At 38.4% G+C, this 18,928-nt stretch overlaps 3 protein-coding genes across 5 annotated transcripts in view; all 3 read right to left on the bottom strand.

Annotated features, from left to right (window-relative positions):
- ppp2r5cb (protein phosphatase 2, regulatory subunit B', gamma b) overlaps window positions 1–6,558 on the bottom strand; it is a 31,289-nt gene extending 24,731 nt beyond the window's left edge. Inside the window, exons 1-3 of one of the 2 annotated variants that reach the window (XM_030128325.1) lie at window positions 6,434–6,558; window positions 5,810–5,869; window positions 2,485–2,647 (exon numbers count right to left, since the gene is read on the bottom strand). In XM_030128325.1, coding sequence (XP_029984185.1) covers window positions 2,485–2,647; window positions 5,810–5,869; window positions 6,434–6,460 — 250 coding nt within the window. In that variant the 5' untranslated portion in view covers window positions 6,461–6,558. Of the gene's footprint in view, window positions 1–2,484; window positions 2,651–5,809; window positions 5,870–6,433 lie in introns of both variants that reach the window. The other variant, XM_030128324.1, reaches the window with a different exon arrangement.
- A 939-nt stretch (window positions 6,559–7,497) lies between these two features.
- Window positions 7,498–14,071, bottom strand: hsp90aa1.2 (heat shock protein 90, alpha (cytosolic), class A member 1, tandem duplicate 2). Of its 2 annotated transcripts, none has more exons than XM_030128319.1 (11): window positions 13,914–14,071; window positions 11,414–11,563; window positions 10,925–11,291; window positions 10,672–10,805; window positions 10,128–10,448; window positions 9,867–10,032; window positions 9,493–9,683; window positions 8,829–8,981; window positions 8,474–8,737; window positions 8,029–8,362; window positions 7,498–7,914 (listed from the first exon to the last, which is right to left on the bottom strand). In XM_030128319.1, the coding sequence occupies exons 2-11, from the start codon at window positions 11,561–11,563 to the stop codon at window positions 7,802–7,804; spliced, it is 2,193 nt and encodes a 730-aa protein (XP_029984179.1). In that variant the 5' UTR covers window positions 13,914–14,071; the 3' UTR covers window positions 7,498–7,801. The 2 variants fall into 2 exon arrangements, with proteins under 2 accessions (XP_029984179.1, XP_029984178.1); XM_030128318.1 differs by having other exon boundaries at window positions 8,474–8,742; window positions 8,834–8,981.
- Window positions 14,072–14,482: 411 nt separating this feature from the next.
- hsp90aa1.1 (heat shock protein 90, alpha (cytosolic), class A member 1, tandem duplicate 1) lies at window positions 14,483–18,928 on the bottom strand. Its single transcript, XM_030128320.1, has 11 exons — window positions 18,799–18,928; window positions 17,753–17,902; window positions 17,294–17,660; window positions 17,040–17,173; window positions 16,636–16,941; window positions 16,361–16,526; window positions 16,049–16,239; window positions 15,792–15,939; window positions 15,404–15,672; window positions 14,918–15,251; window positions 14,483–14,810 (listed from the first exon to the last, which is right to left on the bottom strand). Exons 2-11 carry the CDS (start codon window positions 17,900–17,902, stop codon window positions 14,701–14,703), a joined length of 2,175 nt encoding a protein of 724 aa, XP_029984180.1. The 5' UTR covers window positions 18,799–18,928; the 3' UTR covers window positions 14,483–14,700.

Genomic DNA, 18,928 nt, shown 5'->3' with positions numbered 1-18,928 from the left:
AATGTTATCTAAGGTCTCATTTGAGTGTGAGAAGTGAGTGGCCTTTATCAGAAATTACATTATTCTTACTGGCTTCTTGACACAGTACAAGGGTAATGACTAACCAGTGTTCCAATACAGTGCATTATAGCTCAGTCAGCTCCTTTGTATGTACACTCATTGTAACCATCCAACTAAATCAATCCAATAATGAACAAATGGATCAGGATTTCCCAACAGCTACTTTCACGTTGCATTGCAGTTATTAGCCAAGTTGTCAAAAGTAAGAAATGATATTCAGAAATTCTCCCATAAGAGGAATGCTGCCTTTGCTTGAATGCTTTGTAGCAACGTGTTCATTCCAACAGGTATTCAGACTTGAAAAGCTAATGAGAAAAACAAAACCAATGTACTCTTTAGATGGAAAGTATGTAAATATATGTATAAATTTGTGTTAAATAACCAGTCGACCTACAACTCTAGTGTCTCCTCAGTGAATAAGAGAGAGAACGGTGGTTGAGCTATCAAGAGAGTGAATGTGAGTGCAAGCAGTGATTGTAGCTGATAACAGAAAAAATACAGTTCTTTTCTAATATTTTCCATTTTTGGTATGCATTAAAACATACATGCACCTGTCAAAATCATTGCATAATATTATGGGAATATTCTAGAGATAATACAACACATGATGCATATGCTTCTAACTCCTCTACATTCTATATCTGACAACAGATCTGTGTCAGAGACAGGTGATAGAGGTGTCTGTGTGAGTTTTACCTCTCAGACAGAACTGACAAGAGCATAATGAACCAAAGTTGCTTTGTTTGTTCCATCCATGCACATTGTGTAATACTATTGACAGGTTAGAGGTACAAAGTCACTCTCCAAAAAGGTCCACACCTAGAAACATCCCTAGTTTACATGCTATTCTATGTTAATACACCTGTGAAAGCCATCATGTCACTGTGACTTATTTAAACTCTTGTACTCATATGTCACAGCACTAGGGCTGAGTACCATGCAAACAAATGATGTTGTGGTTAATCTGATAAATATTACAGTTCTGATATCAGTCAGACAGATTTTTTCTTGTAATTTTACTTTCACTGAAAACCATAAAATTGCTAGATTTGCTAGTGTCAGTATCAAAAAAGCCTGTTTCCTTATCTGTGGAGAAAATGACCTTGATTTGTAAGTTATGGTATCTGTATATCACTGCAATGCTTCATTTATATATATTTAATATTCTAGGTTGTAAAACATTTTGTATTTACCAAAAAGTGTTGTTCTTGGAATTAGGATATTGCACCTGCTACTTGACTGATATTTCAATATATTTCAGTCCTGCATGGCAGTAAATGGAAGAGAAAATATAATCCAAAAACAATCTGTCCTTGAGAAAAGATACATAGACTGACATTCTGCCTCTCTGCTCCCAAGTTGCCAGGCAACAGTTTCAATACCCAAACTTTTCAAAAGCTCAGATTTTCTTGTTGATGGTCATCATATTTTTCAAAGACAGCACTTGACTGTTTTAACATTTACACATAATTATTAAATATGTGGTTTGCCTGGATGAACATTTTGTTGCATTCCAAAGATTTACTGGCTATGCTGCCATTCATTAGTCTTACTTTCCCTATTAGCCGCAAGGTTTACATTTAGTTCATTTTCAAGCCTGGGACAAGACTGAAGAGAGCATTGTTCTAGGAGGGTATTCATGCACACATACACAGAAAGATGTAGACAATATGGCCCAGGGCCTCGCAGCAGTGTTCACTTCTTCCTTCAATCCATCTGGTGCCAGGCTGGACCTGGGCTTACACATTAAATTAAATCACTATATATCTGCAAAGATCTGCCAGATTTTCACTGGTAAAGGAGGAGAGAAGGAGCTGTAGTATAGCTGCCAGACATTACTTATCTGGTCACTGGCAACATTCTGAAACACAAGGACCATGGAATTAAAGCTTTATCTCTGGATTACCACTAAATATAGATGCCTGGGTTAATTCCAGTACAAAGTCCATGCCATGTACGTCCTCTGTTTGTTTCCCTGTATTGCGTAATGCCATGCTCAGCTTGGTATTAAAATGAGAGTGATGCAGCAGGGATGTTCATAGATGTCTCAGTGTGGAAAACATGAGTAATTATATGTGTGCACTTACGTATGTCCAGAGTAGAGATATTTTTTAACACAATATGATTTTCTAGCTTCTAAAAGGAAAACCCCTTTTTATACATTTTCCAAAAAGCACTGTATCATACATATTAATTATTTATTTATATTTTTAAAAAATGTCTTGAAACTGCAATTTTTCAAGATGCAACTGCTACAACACTGAAAAAAAGACTATTAATATATTTAAATAAATATTTTGTATGTCCATATACTGTACCTTTATAGAGGTTAGTATGTACATACATATTGCAAACAAGTCTAGAGCATTGTGTAATTATTAGCCTACATTAGGTGATTAGACAAGCTTTTGTGCAGGTAAATACCTTTGAAGGCAGGCAGTTTTTGCAGCTCCCTGTTGTTGCTCAAGCTGAAGCGTGAGGAGCTTTGCCTCTTGTCCTTTTTGACAGGTGTCTGGGAACCTGGCTGTTTCCCCTTTAGCAGCTGAGTGGTAGGAGGAGCACTATTGCTACCCTTCCTGTTAGAGCCCTGCTGAAAGAAGACAGAAACCCACGTTAATTATACAGAAGTACAACAAGCACATGCATCACAGGTCTGGAGCAGAGTGGTGGGGTGGGGGGTGGGGGGGGTAATTAATCCTTAAGGAATTTGATAAAAAATATGTGACGTGAAGCCAAAGTCCAGGAAATTTGACTGTCACAGGTTGCATGGGTACTACAACATGCAAGCACACCTTGTTTTGGCAACATAATAATGCAAGTTAAGTTAAGGTCACAAACTATGAGTTTTGAGCTGTAACCTTAAATATCTGGCTCTATTTTGATGAAAAAAAATCAATACTGCTGTAAACATAGATAAAAATCTACTACTTCTCATTTTAAAACCACCTCTGTCCTCTCTTCCTTCATGCTGACAACTCATGCAAGATTACTCTATTTATTTATTTAGCTTTTGCGTTGCGTGTGTGTGTGTGTGTGTGTGTGTGCGTGTGTGTGTGTGTGTGTGTTAATCAGAGGTGGGCAACTAACATATGCCTCAGTGGAAGTCTGCCAAACCTTGTTCATTTTCTGACACACCTAATTGAAGCTATTGTATTATTCAATTCAGAACTCCAAAGGGCCAGCAATTTTGGCTTGTAAAGCCATTATGTCACTGTCAGTTTGAATCTGAAACATGTATCAAAACTGCTGCACAATGTGTTAAGGAACTATGGAGGGTTTGAAGAACATGTCAGGGCATCAGTTCCCCATTACAAAGGAGTGAAAATGTCCTAAATATAGTGTTGCATTAAACTGGCACATGATCGTAAAGCAATCCAAAAAAATAAAAAACCTCTTAGATCCTCATATCATTCTGCATAGGTGTCTTGTGAACTCATACCCCACACTTCCCCCCCTCGGCCTCTCCGTGGCCCACTCTCAGCCTTTTGCTGACTTCTTAGCACTTTTCAGAATCATATAGTAGGTGGAGTCTGGTTCCGAGTGGGGTGAGGTAACACTTCATATAAAAAGCCACAAAGTACAGCAAAGGAAGACCTAAAATGAACCTAGTAGCATGGGTTTAGAATGTAAAATCTACGGGGCTAGAGTGTCACTGAAGGATCTACAGAATAAGATTAGTTTGTGACATCTAGCCCTACCTGCCTGCTAGGATACATTCATCAACACACACCTGATAGCACAGTACTTTTTTTCTTCCAGACACAAGTGTGTAGTTGTGTCAGGCTGAGTCACAGGGGATTTATCAAATTAATTTAAGGCCCAGCTGAATTTGGCTACACAGTCTGACTCTAAAACACAGGAGCTTAAGAACAGGGGAATCTCAGCAAGCTGTCTAGTAATGTCTGAACTAAAGCTGGGCACCATTATGAATTTTATAACAATTTAATTTGATACAAGTTTTGAAAATAATGTATCCTTCTCAGTTAATGAACCTAAAGTTAAAGAGCAAAGCATCTATGATTTTATAATCTAAGTTTTATAATACACTGCTCATAGATAAAGCCGTCCTGGAGATAGCATATGGAGTCTTCTTATATAAGCCACAAGCTGTTGTTATAACCACCCACCCATCCTTTTGTCTCATACAGCCCCAGTGTATGAGACAATCTCATATACTCGAGACAAAGCCAGCTTGTAGCAGAGCACTTTCAATATGTCACAATATTGGTGCATTAGTAGATGTGCTGTGTGACCGCTGAATATTAAATTCTGTTAGTGTAGTATATAGAATAATAAATGAAGCATTATGTACAGAAATACCCAGCCTATAAAACATATACCTGCCGATGTACAGGATAAATATCACTGCCTCTAAAAAAACTTCATAAGTAAATTGCAATTTTTTTTTCTGATTCAGACCTTGATTAAAAACAGTACAAACTGTATAGGCTACTCATGTATAAAATCTGATGTATTGATCTGCACAAGATGCACATAATTATTACCAGTCAATATGGGCTTAAGGTGTCCTTTCCTTTAACTTTGCCAGATGTAACCCATTTGAAACTAAATCAAAGTCAAAGGCAAGACTGGCTGTTATTTCAGTATTCTGGGTTACATATATTTGTGTGCTGACTTTTATGTGGTTACATAGGATAAAACATATCATAAACAAACACTAGATACTATAAAAATCAAAATGGGAGCAATATCTGAAAGAAGCTGGTAAAAACCCTGCTAGAAGTGCTGTGTTTTTGGAAAAACCCCATGTTTCTGTACAATCCAAATAAGTATAACCTTGGTAAACTCAACCCACTGAATGGCTTTGATTGAGCGGTCATCATCTTCAAGTAATTTTAGCACCAAGTTATCAACAAACAACATGAGTCAGGAGAGGGCAACCGCAATTCTGCTCCAATCCAGGCCTGTCAATACACTACTTTCCCACAGATGCCAGTTATTCAACCAATCAAAGGCCTTGATGGCGCCGAGCCAGTATGAGATTTGGATTTAGAGGCGTATAATCACAATTCCACCTATGATAGCTTTAAATCATCACTTTTCTTACACAAGCAAGCCCATGACATGCCTTAGCCCGTAGTTAAAACCAAGTTTCCTCATGGTATGAGAGGTTCAAACAACCAAAATCATGCAATGATCAGCTTATACACCACCCTGCACTCAGTCACTGCACATATGAGCAGGTCAAACATGGCAGGGCTTTGAACAAAACAATAAGGGTCCAATCTTGGCTAAGGTAAGTGGAAAAACAACAACCGGGGATTGGACATGCAGGGGTCTGAAACATTTCCAGAGTTGTACAAGCACCTCATTGCTTGCCATCAGAATATCTAGACGCAACATATATTTTCTTTTAATAAGGTGTGATCTAATGTAGTGGATTATTTTACATGTATTACTGTTACTGAGGCCAAACCCTTATTCATTCATGTCACGTGTCATGACATGTTATGGAATTAAAAAGGTCATTACCAATATTATCACTTAAATTACACAGATTTTCTGTAGATTTCCTGTTTACAAGGACATGACAGTATGCAAATCTGATCTTCAAGCGTAGGCCTGATTTAAAAAAAAAAAAAAAAACAAAACCTCACAATGTGTACACCAACAATGCAGATCTTTATCAAACACAGACAAACAATGTAATATCCGTCGCATTTGAACTTGTGGTAAATTGACCCAGTCTTCCAGTCAGTGTCATAGAAGATGTCCTGAGTTAGCCTACCTCATGCTCTAAATTCTCCTGTCCTCCACTCTTGCCCGCTTTACCAGACTTGGGCGACTCCTGAAACGAAAAGTTTAAGCACTTGAGTGAACGTGACATTTGTGGATAAGTAGGTTTACCACAACAGTAAGCGGTCACTAGTTGCCAAATATAGCCAGCCTGTGAACCCTACTTCTTAGTCCACACTGGCAAGTCTGCAGCTAGCTACCACTTAGCTAGGTTACTTCACTAACAGTAGCAATCTCACGAGCCCGGATTTTTTTTTTTTTTTTCTTTTTTTTTTTTTTTTTTTTTTTAGCTCAACTTAAATGCAAAAGTTCTTAAGTGAATTGCTACTATCGCACTCGTAATGTACCAGAAACTGCAAACAAGCAAACATTATAACCTCACCTCTGAATAACGGTTTTCTTTTAATTAATGGAAAGCAAATCGTACCAAGGACTGGCAGGACAGCGGCTAGCTGGTGATGATTGCTGGTTGGCTAACGTTAATGTGATGCATGGGACACTGCGCTACTAGCTAAATGTCTTGTTGTGGGGCCGGTTTATCATTAAATACACTGCAATGCATACCGTGCTACCTTTACCTCTCTCCATCTTATCTCACGGCAAATCTTAGACTCACCTTATCTTTTTTCGTTTTATTCGGCATTGTACAAGCGTAGCCGCCCTTGCTCCCCTCTTGAATACTCCACAACCTAAACCTTGACAACTCTCGGGGACCACACTGCTAGGCGGTTCAGCCTGTCCTCGGCGTGTGATTGGCTGCTGTGTGTCAGCTGACTCCGGCGTCTCACATTGAAACTCTGAGCATTGATGAGGATGGGGAGCTACCTGCTGGTCACAGCTATTTTCACACATGATGAGACAGCACTGCCTCATACTGACAGCTGTCGGCAGGCTGCATTTTCAGCTGTTTAAAATAAAACATTTATGTAGTAAAAAAAAAAATAATGAAAAAAATGGAGGAATATAAAATATACATTAATGATTTTTTGTAAATCCATGTCATATTTTCCACCTCAGTATTAAACTAGTTTGTGCAACTATGCAGATTGCCTCTGCCCATTTGTCATCTCTCAGAAAGCTGATTATGAGTCACAGTTTTCTTTTTTGTCTATAGTGCATTCAAATAACTCTTAAAATGAGTCATTACTTTAAGTGGTACTTCAATTGAGCTCAAAATCTTATTAAAATGGACTGATAGTTCCAAGTGAAGCTTGACTGCCACCTACTGTAAAATACTTTTCTAGGTTTTCCATGTATTATTCAGCTTTTTTCAGATTTAAATCATAGTTAAATCTTTAAGCCATAGGATGTTAAGCCCTTAGAAATACCAATATTGGCAATCCATTTATTTGATACTAATTAGGACACCTTAAATGAGGTGCAATGGATGCAGTAAATTCTTAAATATAAAAGAATTTCTCCCATTTTCAACTTTCCTGAGATTACCACCTATTAACACATACTCAAGATGCATGTCACTGAAGCTAAAATCTGAGACATGATTCAGTAGGGTGAAAAGTTAGTCTTAGATAAAACATTCATATGATATAGTTAAATAACAATGTTAACATTTTGTCAAATTTACATTCAGTCATCCAACAGAGCTAAACACAAACTAAGCATTTGTGTAGGCATAAAAAACCTGAACCTAATGTATAATACAAACACAAGACAAGGCAGTTAACATGGTAAACTTTTTATTTGTGAGACTCACCATTTCAAATAACAGTTCTGGTATATTTACAGTTGAAATAAGAACATAAACATTGGAATGTCAATAAATATAAAAACAAAATTTATTGATACAACTCAAAATACAAAAAGTGGCAAACAAAAACACTAAAGGAATGACTTTGAACGGTATGTGGTCAATTCAAGGGGAAATAAATTGAACTTGACTGTGGGACATTCCAGGCTCATTCACAACATTAAACTTGAGACTTTACATAACGCTACTTCCCAAAGCTATCAGGAAATTAAGACTCTAATCCACCTCCTCCATCCTGGATGTGTCATCATCATCACCCTCAAGAGGGGGCATGTCCTCAGTGGGAGCAGATGGGGTATCATCTGAAGTCAGATCATCTTCATCAATGCCTATAAGAGAAATAAACAGATGTTGAGTCACAACTATGACAACTGCTATCTAATAATATTAAACACACCTTGTTTTATCAATTTTCTGAAGTTGAAATAAACACAACTACTCACCAAGACCCAGCTTGATCATTCTGTAGATGCGATTGGAGTGGGTCTGGGGGTCATCCAGGGTGAATCCTGAGGAGAGCAAAGCGGTTTCAAACAGGAGGATGACCAGATCCTTTACGGATTTGTCGTTCTTGTCGGCCTCTGCCTTCTGCCTCAGTGTCTCCACAATTGGGTGATCAGGATTAATCTCAAGGTGCTTTTTAGCAGCCATATAGCCCATGGTGGAGTTATCCCTGAGGGCCTGGGCCTTCATGATCCTCTCCATGTTGGCCGTCCAGCCATAGGTGCTAGTGACGATGCAGCAAGGGGATGAGACAAGACGGTTGGACACAGTGACCTGTGGAGATAAAGGGTTAATGCCACCTTCAGCTTCAGTTTTCTCCTCAGTGAATTACACACACCAGCAAACAATTCATGCATGGCAACAAATCCTGTCAATTCTCCTCACCTTCTCCACCTTCTTCTCCAAGATGTCCTTCATGATCTTGCAAAGGTTCTCAAACTGAGCTTTCTTTTCCTCCTGCTTCTTCTTCTCATCCTCATCTTCAGGTAGCTCCAAGCCTTCCTTGGTCACCGACACCAGGTTCTTGCCCTCAAACTCCTTCAGCTGCTGTACACAGTACTCATCAATGGGTTCGATCATGTAAATAACCTCTAGGCCGGCTTTGCGAAGGCGCTCCACAAAGGCTGAGTTGGCCACCTGGTCTTTGGTCTCACCTGAAATATCACAGTAAATTTGTCATTCCTATGAAGTCCTATAGCACAGTACACATTAAGACTGACAATTAAAGAAGAAACGCATCCTCACCAGTGATGTAGTAGATATGTTTCTGGGTGTCCTTCATGCGTGTGACATAATCTTTCAGGGAAACCATCTCATCTCCAGAGGCTGAGGTGTAGTATCGCAGCAGTTCAGACAACTTCTTCCTGTTCTGAGAATCTTCATGGATGCCAAGCTAAAAAAAAAAAGACAGATATAATAGTTATTAACAAACTGCACCTGATAGACATGGTGTAAGTTGATGTTATATGTTAAACTACTTCTATTTTAACACTGGCAACATTTACAACATCTCTCTACATGACTGCGCAAAATAAGATGAAACGCATTTGATACTATCAGTGGTGTTAAGCTGGTAATAAGCTGCAGTCACTGATAAGTAGAGTATTCCATTCAGACAACAGAAGATGGCAGTAAGGAGCCCCTAATGAGCCTCAAAGCAGCTTTTCATTGGGACAATATGGCGAAAGGATCAGACAGATGGCCACTGCCTGAAGAGGTCACAGGAACACGTGGTAATCATTAACTGCATTACCAAAGGGTCATGTAAAGCGTTGCACCTTAACTTCATACAGCTAGAAGTGAGTTCATATTTGGCCTGATTTGTCAAAACATTTAACATCAAACCAAGGTAAGTGCAGAGCATTAATGTGAAACAAGGCAAGGAAAGCGGGTCACACACTAACTTTGATGTTCTTTGAGAACTGCTCATAGTATTTCTTGTAGTTGTCCTTGTCCTCGGCTAGCTCAGTGAAGAGTTCCAAGCACTTCTTGACCAGGTTCTTGCGGATGACCTTCAGAATCTTGCTCTGCTGCAGCATCTCTCTGGAGATGTTCAGGGGCAGATCCTCAGAGTCCACCACACCCTTGATGAAATCTAGTGGGAGAAATGAAGACAACTGATCAAAAATAAATCCCTGTAAAGTTGTATTGTTCCTTAGATTTTATATACACATAAAAAGTGGTTATCTATTTTAATTTACTTCATGAACCTGTAGAACTTCATGAAGTTCTATCTCACATCTTTAATTGGCAATTTCACAGTTCAGTTAATACTCACTGAGGTACTCAGGAATGAGCTCGTCGCAGTTGTCCATGATGAACACCCTGCGCACATACAGTTTAATATTGTTCTTCTTCTTCTTGTTCTCAAAAAGATCAAAGGGAGCACGCCGAGGCACAAAGAGCAGGGCACGGAATTCAAGCTGGCCCTCTACTGAAAAATGCTGTAGGAAAAGTAGTCAGTGTCAAAATACCGTTTTACATTAAAAAGCCAAATGCAGATAATACAAGATTAACAGACGAGTTCTAAGATTCGAACCTTAACAGCCAGGTGGTCCTCCCAGTCATTGGTGAGACTCTTGTAAAATTCTCCATATTCCTCATTTGAGATGTCATCAGGGTTACGGGTCCACAAAGGTTTGGTCTTGTTGAGCTCTTCCTGATCAATGTACTTTTCCTTGATCTTCTTCTTCTTCTTCTTTTTGTCTGAACACTTGTCATGGTCATGCTCATCATCTGAACCGACATCCTCAATTTCAGGCTTGTCCTCATCCTTTTCCTCTTCTTCATCTTTCTCTTTTTCCTTCTCCTCCTCCTCTGCCTCATCATCACTTACTTCTTTGTCACGCTCTTTCTCCACCTAAACAGCAGCCAATCAGTTAATGGCTATCAATGAAAAACAAGCACAAACCCAGCAGTATTCTCGATTCAAGTACATTATACTTTTACTGAACCAAAAAGTTAAAGTTAACTACGCAAAGTGCAGCTTTACTTACACATTTGTGCCATTTGAAATGTTTTAAAATGTACATAAATCCCACAAAACAAATAAAAGTAAAATATCAACTTCAGCCATTACTTACAAATAGTGTGATTGGGTAGCCAATGAACTGTGAGTGCTTCTTCACAATTTCTTTGATTCTTCGCTCTTCAAGGTATTCTGTCTGATCTTCTTTTAGGTGCAAAATCACCTTGGTGCCACGACCCATAGGCTCAGCTGTACATGACAAGGATTAATTAAAATAATATTAATGCTTTCTGAAAAATAAAGAGAAAAAAACCCTAAATCTGCCATATCACAGTAAACGTGAAAAGTCCTTACATTACATTACTTACAGTTGTCAACTTTGACTGTGAATGAGCCTCCAGCAGAGGATTCCCAGGCATACTGCTCATCATCATTGTGCTTGGTAATGACCGTCACCTTCTCAGCCACCAGGTAGGCAGAGTAGAAACCCACACCAAACTGCCCAATCATGGAGATATCAGCTCCAGCCTGCAGAGCCTCCATGAAAGCCTTGGTGCCAGACTTGGCGATTGTACCCAGGTTGTTGATCAGGTCAGCCTTGGTCATGCCAATACCCGTGTCAATCAAGGTGAGGGTGCGCTCCTCTTTGTTAGGAATGACTTCAATTTTAAGATCCTTGCCGGTGTCCAGCTTAGTGGGATCAGTGAGACTCTCATAGCGGATTTTGTCCAGGGCCTAGGAGGAAAAAAAAAAAAACTTAACTTCTAGACTCCTTTACATTTAATGTCACGTCATCATTTTTCATTATTTAACCATTATTTAATTTTTTTTTACAAGTTATAACATGATAAACTTACATCTGAAGAGTTGGAGATGAGCTCCCTAAGGAAGATCTCTTTGTTGGAATAAAAAGTGTTGATGATCAGAGACATCAGCTGAGCAATCTCAGCTTGGAATGCGAAAGTCTCAGCCTCCTCCTCCATTGGTTGGTCGTGTAACTCAGGCATCTACACAGAGGAAAGCACTTCTTATGAAAATCACATTTAAAAAGTGACAATGTGAGAGTGAATAAATAATGGCTCAATAATGTAAAGCACTTTGGTTGCCTTGAAAAGCACTATAGAAATCCAATCCTTTATTATTATCATTATTATTATTATTATTATTATTATTATTTTAAAAATATACACATGTACAAAATATTTTGTTCTATTTGTGGCACATAACTTTATACTGTAATATAATTTACTCAGGCCTTGGCAAGTCTTTGAATTTTACTGAAACAAATACTTTGTACAAAATAAAGGAAACAGCAGAATTAAATTTGATTCATTATCTTTGCATCATCTGTGTGAGGACTGCATCCATGTTGTTCCGCACCTTAACTAACACACCTACAAGAACCACTAACCTTCAGATAATTTATGAGGAAAATACTTTAATGTTCAATATGTATACACAATGACATAATGCCAATTTCTTCACTATTACAATGCTGTTGACCCAAATGTAACAATCATAACACATTGTAGTGATGTATTAGTATTTTCATACCTTGTTTGTATTGCACCTGACTGCCATTATTCCATCAAAATGTGATTTTTGTAGAAGTTAGGCTACATTCAGACAAGAGAGTAAAATGCTTATGCTGTGCTTCCATTAGTATTCATCTATAGGTCTGGCCAAGTGAGTAATAGTGTGAAAGCACTGTGCAGCAATACTAATCATTCCATATCTGTTTTTAAAAATTAATTTAGCAGCAATCACAATAGCTCAAATTGCAGTTCTAAGCAATGAAATGAAACGAATGAAACAGATTTCATTTTTATTTTAATTTTAAAAGACCTTAATTCATGGTAACGGAGTGAGAATCCAAAAAAGTAACAAAGTGAGGTGTTTGTTAAGTGTGATGTACCATAATAATAATCAAAGATTTTATTAAGATAGTAACTGATAAAATTATCAGTCTTTGGCGACATATGATCCATTACTATATTTAACACACATCTTTCTACTGTTTTTTTTTTTTTTTTATGATAAATAACATTCAAAATCATTATATTATTTGATTATTATGAAACATAAGATTAGACACAGGCATATATTTTGAACATATTTATTTACATTCTGAATTTATGCTATATACATTCATTTACACCCTTTACTGTTCTTCATTTATTCTGTATCCTCATATATTTTCTTATACATCCAGTTGTAATTCAGGCACCAATTAAATAAACAGTTTTAAAAACAAGAGATATATGTCTTTCATGCAGAGTAATCAAAAATATTGTTTTAGAGAAAAATAAAAATAAAAAATTGACCCTGATGTTCATTTTCGCTTGGCCATACCCTCCTAAGAAATGAAACTACTACCATTTTAGTTCATCTCTAAAAATAGCATGATGCATATAAAAGTAACTGTTTAGAGACCTCAAAAGGTACCAAGAATCTAACTGTATTAAGGTCAACTGAAATCCTAGATCGTCTCCATGAAAGTAACAGAGGCTAATAAATGACATCATGTGGCCACCCTTGAATCCATGAGATAAGACTGAGACGTGAATAAATGGTCTTATTAACTCTAGTGTTTAATGAAATATAAGCACGTGGTTGGAATAGTACATCAGCAAAAATGACACCACCTGCCGGTTTCCCTGATGTAATGCAAGTTTCTAGAAGGTACCAAGAGGCGAGGAGAACTCTAGCAGTTTCCATAGGAATGAAAAGCTCCTCCTCTTACAGTTTGAGATTCTGTGAATGACCGTCTGTACTAACCTCATTTCATCTCTAGTCACTTTGCTTTATTCTCTTAATAGTGGGGGTTCAAATCGAAGCAAATCTCTGCGCTTCGTAAATCTGATTAAGGTTCATTTAGTAACACCCCTGCTTAACATAATTCCTGCTTGACAAGTGCACCAGGAATGCACCATGTGGTCCATGGTCCTGCTGTCTTCTAGTGTCTGATAATTCACTGGAAATATGGATAAGAGTGTTGCCAACATAAGACAAAGTTTGTAATGTAAATAACTCCAACTTGCCAATCAACTTTGCAAGAGTCACAGCCCCATTAAAAAGGAATGACATTTCTGGTTATCACATAGTTACACTCTCTTAATAATGAATTAAACATACTAGATTTCATCTGACATTAACTACATTAACTGCTAAGCACGTTTAAATACTTTGTCATTGGTGTCACTTTATACACCAAGGTTAGCTGAATAATAGATGTCGTGCTAACAGCTTTGGAACAGTTAAGCTAACATTAGATGACAAATACCATGAATGTCAAGCTTAGTGATTCTGTCCACTAAAGGTTAGCATTCCCATGCAGCTGATATGCCATTCACTTACCTTGGTCCTCAGTTTATTGAAAACTCTAATGACAAATGTGTAGCGGTCGTCTCCGAGGCGAAGACAAGTGGACAACTACAGATGAGGGACGTCGGGGTTGTTCCGTTTATGTACCCGTTCCGAGCATTCGAGAAATCCTGAGCTTCCAGAACCATCTGGAATCATCCTCGATACAGCTCGTTGGAGGCCGCTAACAGGCCCTTCAAGCTGTCAATCTTAGTATCTGTAGCCGCCTCTTTTACCATATGAGGTTAAGAAGGCGGGGTTAAAGGCGGGCTCGAGGTGCCGGCTGAGGAAGTCGTGAGGCAGTAGAAACTATGAGTGAACCATGAGGAGCTCACTGAAAATTCCAGAATACTTCAATGGAAAAAGAACTTTCCAAAAGAACCAATGACACATTCTTCATGTTTTGACTTTTTTGTGTTAGTACAAGTTTGACAAACTGATAAAATGAATGAAGACCACCAGAATACAGTACTGATCTTATTTCTGAAGACATTTTATTAAAAATGTTAATGTGTATCATAAAAAAAAAAAAGTTAGTTACAAAAAGAGACATAAGTCATATTCCAAATGACTTTATATTACTCTTACTGGTTGTAAGTATGTTTAAGCAGCTGATAAAATGTACTGCTATGCCACACTGTGGTCTATAGCCTAAAACATTTTTAATATAATTTATTCAACAGTTACTGATACTGTTACAGAAAACAGAATTGTGTAAGATTGAAATGTCTATTTGCAATAGCAAAAAAATAAATAGAAAAAAAGCGTCTACTAAATATTTTTAGTCAACTTCCTCCATTCTTGATGTATCGTCATCTCCTTCTAGAACAGGCATATCTTCATCAGCAGGCTGAATAAGATCCTCCACTGTAGAGTCATCATCATCAATGCCTGGGATTGAAAAGTACATTCATTAGAAACAAATGCTTCTCAGCTTTACTACAAAATAGACAAAATTAATGAGTATTCTTGTATAATCTTTGATATCAGCAACTCACCAAGACCCAGTTTAATCATTCTGTAGATGCGGTTGGCATGGGTCTGGGGGTCTTCCAGTGTGAAACCTGAAGACAGCAGTGCAGTCTCAAACAGGAGGATGACCAGGTCCTTCACAGCCTTATCATTCTTGTCAGCTTCTGCCTTCTCCCTCAAGGTTTCAACGATTGGATGTGCAGGGTTGATCTCAAGATGCTTCTTAGCTGTCATGTAGCCCATGGTGGAGTTATCTCTCAAGGCCTGAGATTTCATGATCCTCTCCATATTGGCTGTCCAGCCATAGGTGCTGGTAACAATACAGCAGGGGGAGGAAACCAAGCGGTTGGAGACTGTAACCTGTCGATGAGAAAAGTTTGTGGGGCTTTTTAATTAGCTGCAGCAAAATGTAATAATTTTATTATCATACGATATATGGTATCATACACTGTGATACCAATGTAAGCTACTGTAAATAAAGATTCGGCTGTTTCCATGAAGAGAAATGTTACCTTCTCAATCTTCTTATCGAGGATGTCCTTCATGATCTTGCAAAGGTTTTCAAATTTAGCTTGGAGTTCCTCCTGCTTCTTCTTCTCATCCTCATCCTCAGGCAGTTCCAGGCCTTCCTTGGTCACAGAAACCAGGTTCTTTCCATCGTACTCCTTCAGCTGCTGTACACAGTACTCATCAATGGGCTCGATCATGTAAATAACCTCAAGGCCAGCTTTGCGAAGGCGCTCCACAAAGGCAGAGTTGGCCACCTGGTCTTTGGTTTCACCTGTGAGAGTTGTTAAAAAGCTGTTATTGATATGTTCTAATGATAGGTATTCTATTTACCAGATTTAAAATAACCTTTTTAGGGCAATAATGTTTCATATTGAAAATTAAATAGCTAACCAGTGATGTAGTAGATATGTTTCTGGTTGTCCTTCATGCGTGAAACATAGTCTTTCAGGGAAACCATCTCATCTCCAGAGACAGAGGTGTAGTATCGCAGAAGGTCAGACAGCTTCTTTCTGTTCTGAGAATCTTCATGGATGCCAAGCTGAAACATGGAATGACAGGTGACACTGAAATTAGTCTCTAAAGTGAAATTCAAATCCTCCATATAAGAGGGTTAGGGTTGAACATCATATTCAGATGGATCTACCTACCTTGATGTTCTTTGAGAACTGCTCATAGTATTTCTTGTAGTTGTCCTTGTCCTCGGCTAGCTCAGTGAAGAGTTCCAAGCACTTCTTGACCAAGTTCTTGCGGATGACCTTGAGAATCTTGCTCTGCTGCAGCATCTCTCTGGAGATGTTCAGGGGCAGATCCTCAGAGTCCACCACACCCTTGATGAAATCTGAAGATAATAAAGTAAGAATATCAGCCATACAGCCAAAGCTCAATAAGGAGGTATTTCATATCTTAGATATTGAAATTAAACTGTGTAAATGCCTTTTAATGCATGTTTTTATACTTACTAAGGTATTCTGGAATCAGCTCCTCACAATTATCCATAATGAAAACCCTGCGCACGTACAGCTTGATGTTGTTTCTCTTTTTCTTGTTTTCAAACAGGTCAAAAGCAGCTCTTCTCGGCACAAAGAGCAAAGCGCGGAACTCAAGCTGACCCTCCACAGAGAAATGCTGCAAAGACAAGAAATAATGACATTAGAGGTGATAAGAATTGCAAAAAACAACAACAAAAAGCAGATAGACATTCTTTCTGTGTTCATCCTGGGTTAATTTAGCTAACCTTGACAGCCAGGTGGTCCTCCCAGTCATTGGTAAGACTCTTGTAAAACTCTCCGTACTCCTCATTGGTGATGTCATCAGGGTTACGGGTCCAGATAGGCTTGGTCTTGTTCAGCTCCTGAGCATCAATGTACTTTTCCTTGACCTTCTTCTTGCGCTTATTCTTGCCATCCTTAGAGTCCTCATCCTCATCAGAGCCCACATCTTCAATCTTAGGCTTGTCTTTGTTCTCAGCAGCCTCTTTCTCAACTTCCTCCTCCTTCTCTCCCTCATCATAGTCCACCTCCTTCTCTCTTGTCTTCTCCACCTTGAATATAAAAAAGTTTTAAGTCAAAGGTTGTCATTACCTTGTTAATCTGATCACTTGAATAGGTTTTATTACTAATTGTCTGTCTGGGAACTTACAAAAAGTGTAATAGGGTAGCCAATGAACTGTGAGTGCTTCTTCACAACTTCCTTGACACGTTTCTCCTCGCAGTACTCTGTCTGATCTTCTTTCAGGTGAAGAATGACTTTAGTGCCTCTGCCAATGGGCTCCCCTACAAGCAGCAATAAAACCAAGAAGTCAGAATATTGCTACATAATGGGATGAACTATATTCAACATAAAAAAAAAATTATTGATTAGACGAATAAAATAATGAAAAGTCTAAAAATTACCATTGTCAGGTTTGACTGTGAATGAGCCTCCAGCTGCAGACTCCCACACGTACTGCTCATCATCATTGTGCTTGGTAATGACCGTCACCTTCTCAGCCACCAGGTAGGCAGAGTAGAAACCCACACCAAACTGCCCAATCATGGAGATATCAGCTCCAGCCTGCAGAGCCTCCATGAAAGCCTTGGTGCCAGACTTGGCGATTGTACCCAGGTTGTTGATCAGGTCGGCCTTGGTCATGCCGATACCTGTGTCAATCAGCGTGAGAGTGCGAGCATGCAGGTCAGGCCGGATTTCAATCTTTAGGTCCTTGCATGACTCAAGTCTGCTGGGGTCTGTCAAGCTTTCATATCTGATTTTGTCCAAGGCCTGTAGAAAAAAAGAATATTAGTATTATTGAACAGTGCTATTTGGAATATGCACTATACTGTAAAAGCGGCTGATTTCTTTCAAAAACTTACATCTGAGGAGTTGGAGATGAGCTCTCTAAGGAAGATCTCTTTGTTTGAGTAGAAAGTGTTGATAATAAGGGACATCAGCTGAGCAATCTCAGCCTGGAAGGCAAAGGTCTCCACCTCCTCCTCCATAACATGTCCAGCGCTCTCAGGCATCTACAGAAAAATAGCACATGCTGTTACAGTTGCATTAAATAGTAATTAGCACTTTTTAATTACGTAGCTGTGGCTTTTTAATAATTGAATTTGGCTCAAAAATATCATAGGAATTAATGTACTGTGTATATTTGTTTGATTTTTATCTGAAAGCTCTTTGGCCACCATGTCATGGCCATATGGCATAAGGTAGCAATGGCTGCTGGTACATCAGCACATGTTCCGTCTGTCAATCAAAGGCAGACCATTTGGTCAATGGGTGGAGTTTTGACGCTTTCCCCAACCCCCACAGCTTCAACTTGTGTCATATATAGCACATTTTTTTAAAGACATAATTTTAAAGATGTGAAATAAATAAATTGTCAATAATTAGTGTTTTACTTTAGCATACTTTTGATTTCCTTGTTATGAGTCAGTGTATTTGCAAGAAAAATGTGCCAAAAAGAAACATTGTTTAAGGCTTCTGTAAAATTGAAATTTCACCAGTAGTTTAATATCAGTTCCCCATCTATATAAGATTTTTGCATCAATATGTAATTGAGCTCTTATTTTACCTAACCATTGCTTTTCTACTCATCAGCCATTTCTCCCATTCATTTAGAGTCAGAGTCAGGGTGACCCGCCATGCCGTGTGCTTCTTGCATGGCACAGTCACACACAAAAAAGAAGTTACTGTCCCACACTACTACTACTTATAACAAATATTTGAATTATATGTACTTAAATGTAAGCTTGCTTGACTTTTTTTTTAATTAAATCACTTTTGTGCAACCTATTTATTGCCATATTAGCATGGTTTTAGGCTTTTTACTGTTACTGTAACTCCTGCAGTTGGTATGTTTTTAGCCAAACTGAAATGCAGAGCCAATTTTTTATTTTTAGTGATCCACTCTTACCTTCGAAATACTTTGTCTTCTGTCACCTCTCTATGATAGCTGTCAAAAGAATCACTGTGGTCGCCTTCTCTTCTTGAAGAGTTCCAAGTGTGCGCTGCTCCTGTGGGCAGTAAGTTTCTCTTGGTGTGTT

This window comes from Sphaeramia orbicularis, chromosome 24 (assembly GCF_902148855.1).
Source record: "Sphaeramia orbicularis chromosome 24, fSphaOr1.1, whole genome shotgun sequence".
Taxonomy (NCBI): Eukaryota; Metazoa; Chordata; class Actinopteri; order Kurtiformes; family Apogonidae; genus Sphaeramia; species Sphaeramia orbicularis.
The sequence above is the reverse complement of the archived record's forward strand: the minus strand, read 5'-3'. Positions and strand labels throughout refer to the sequence as shown.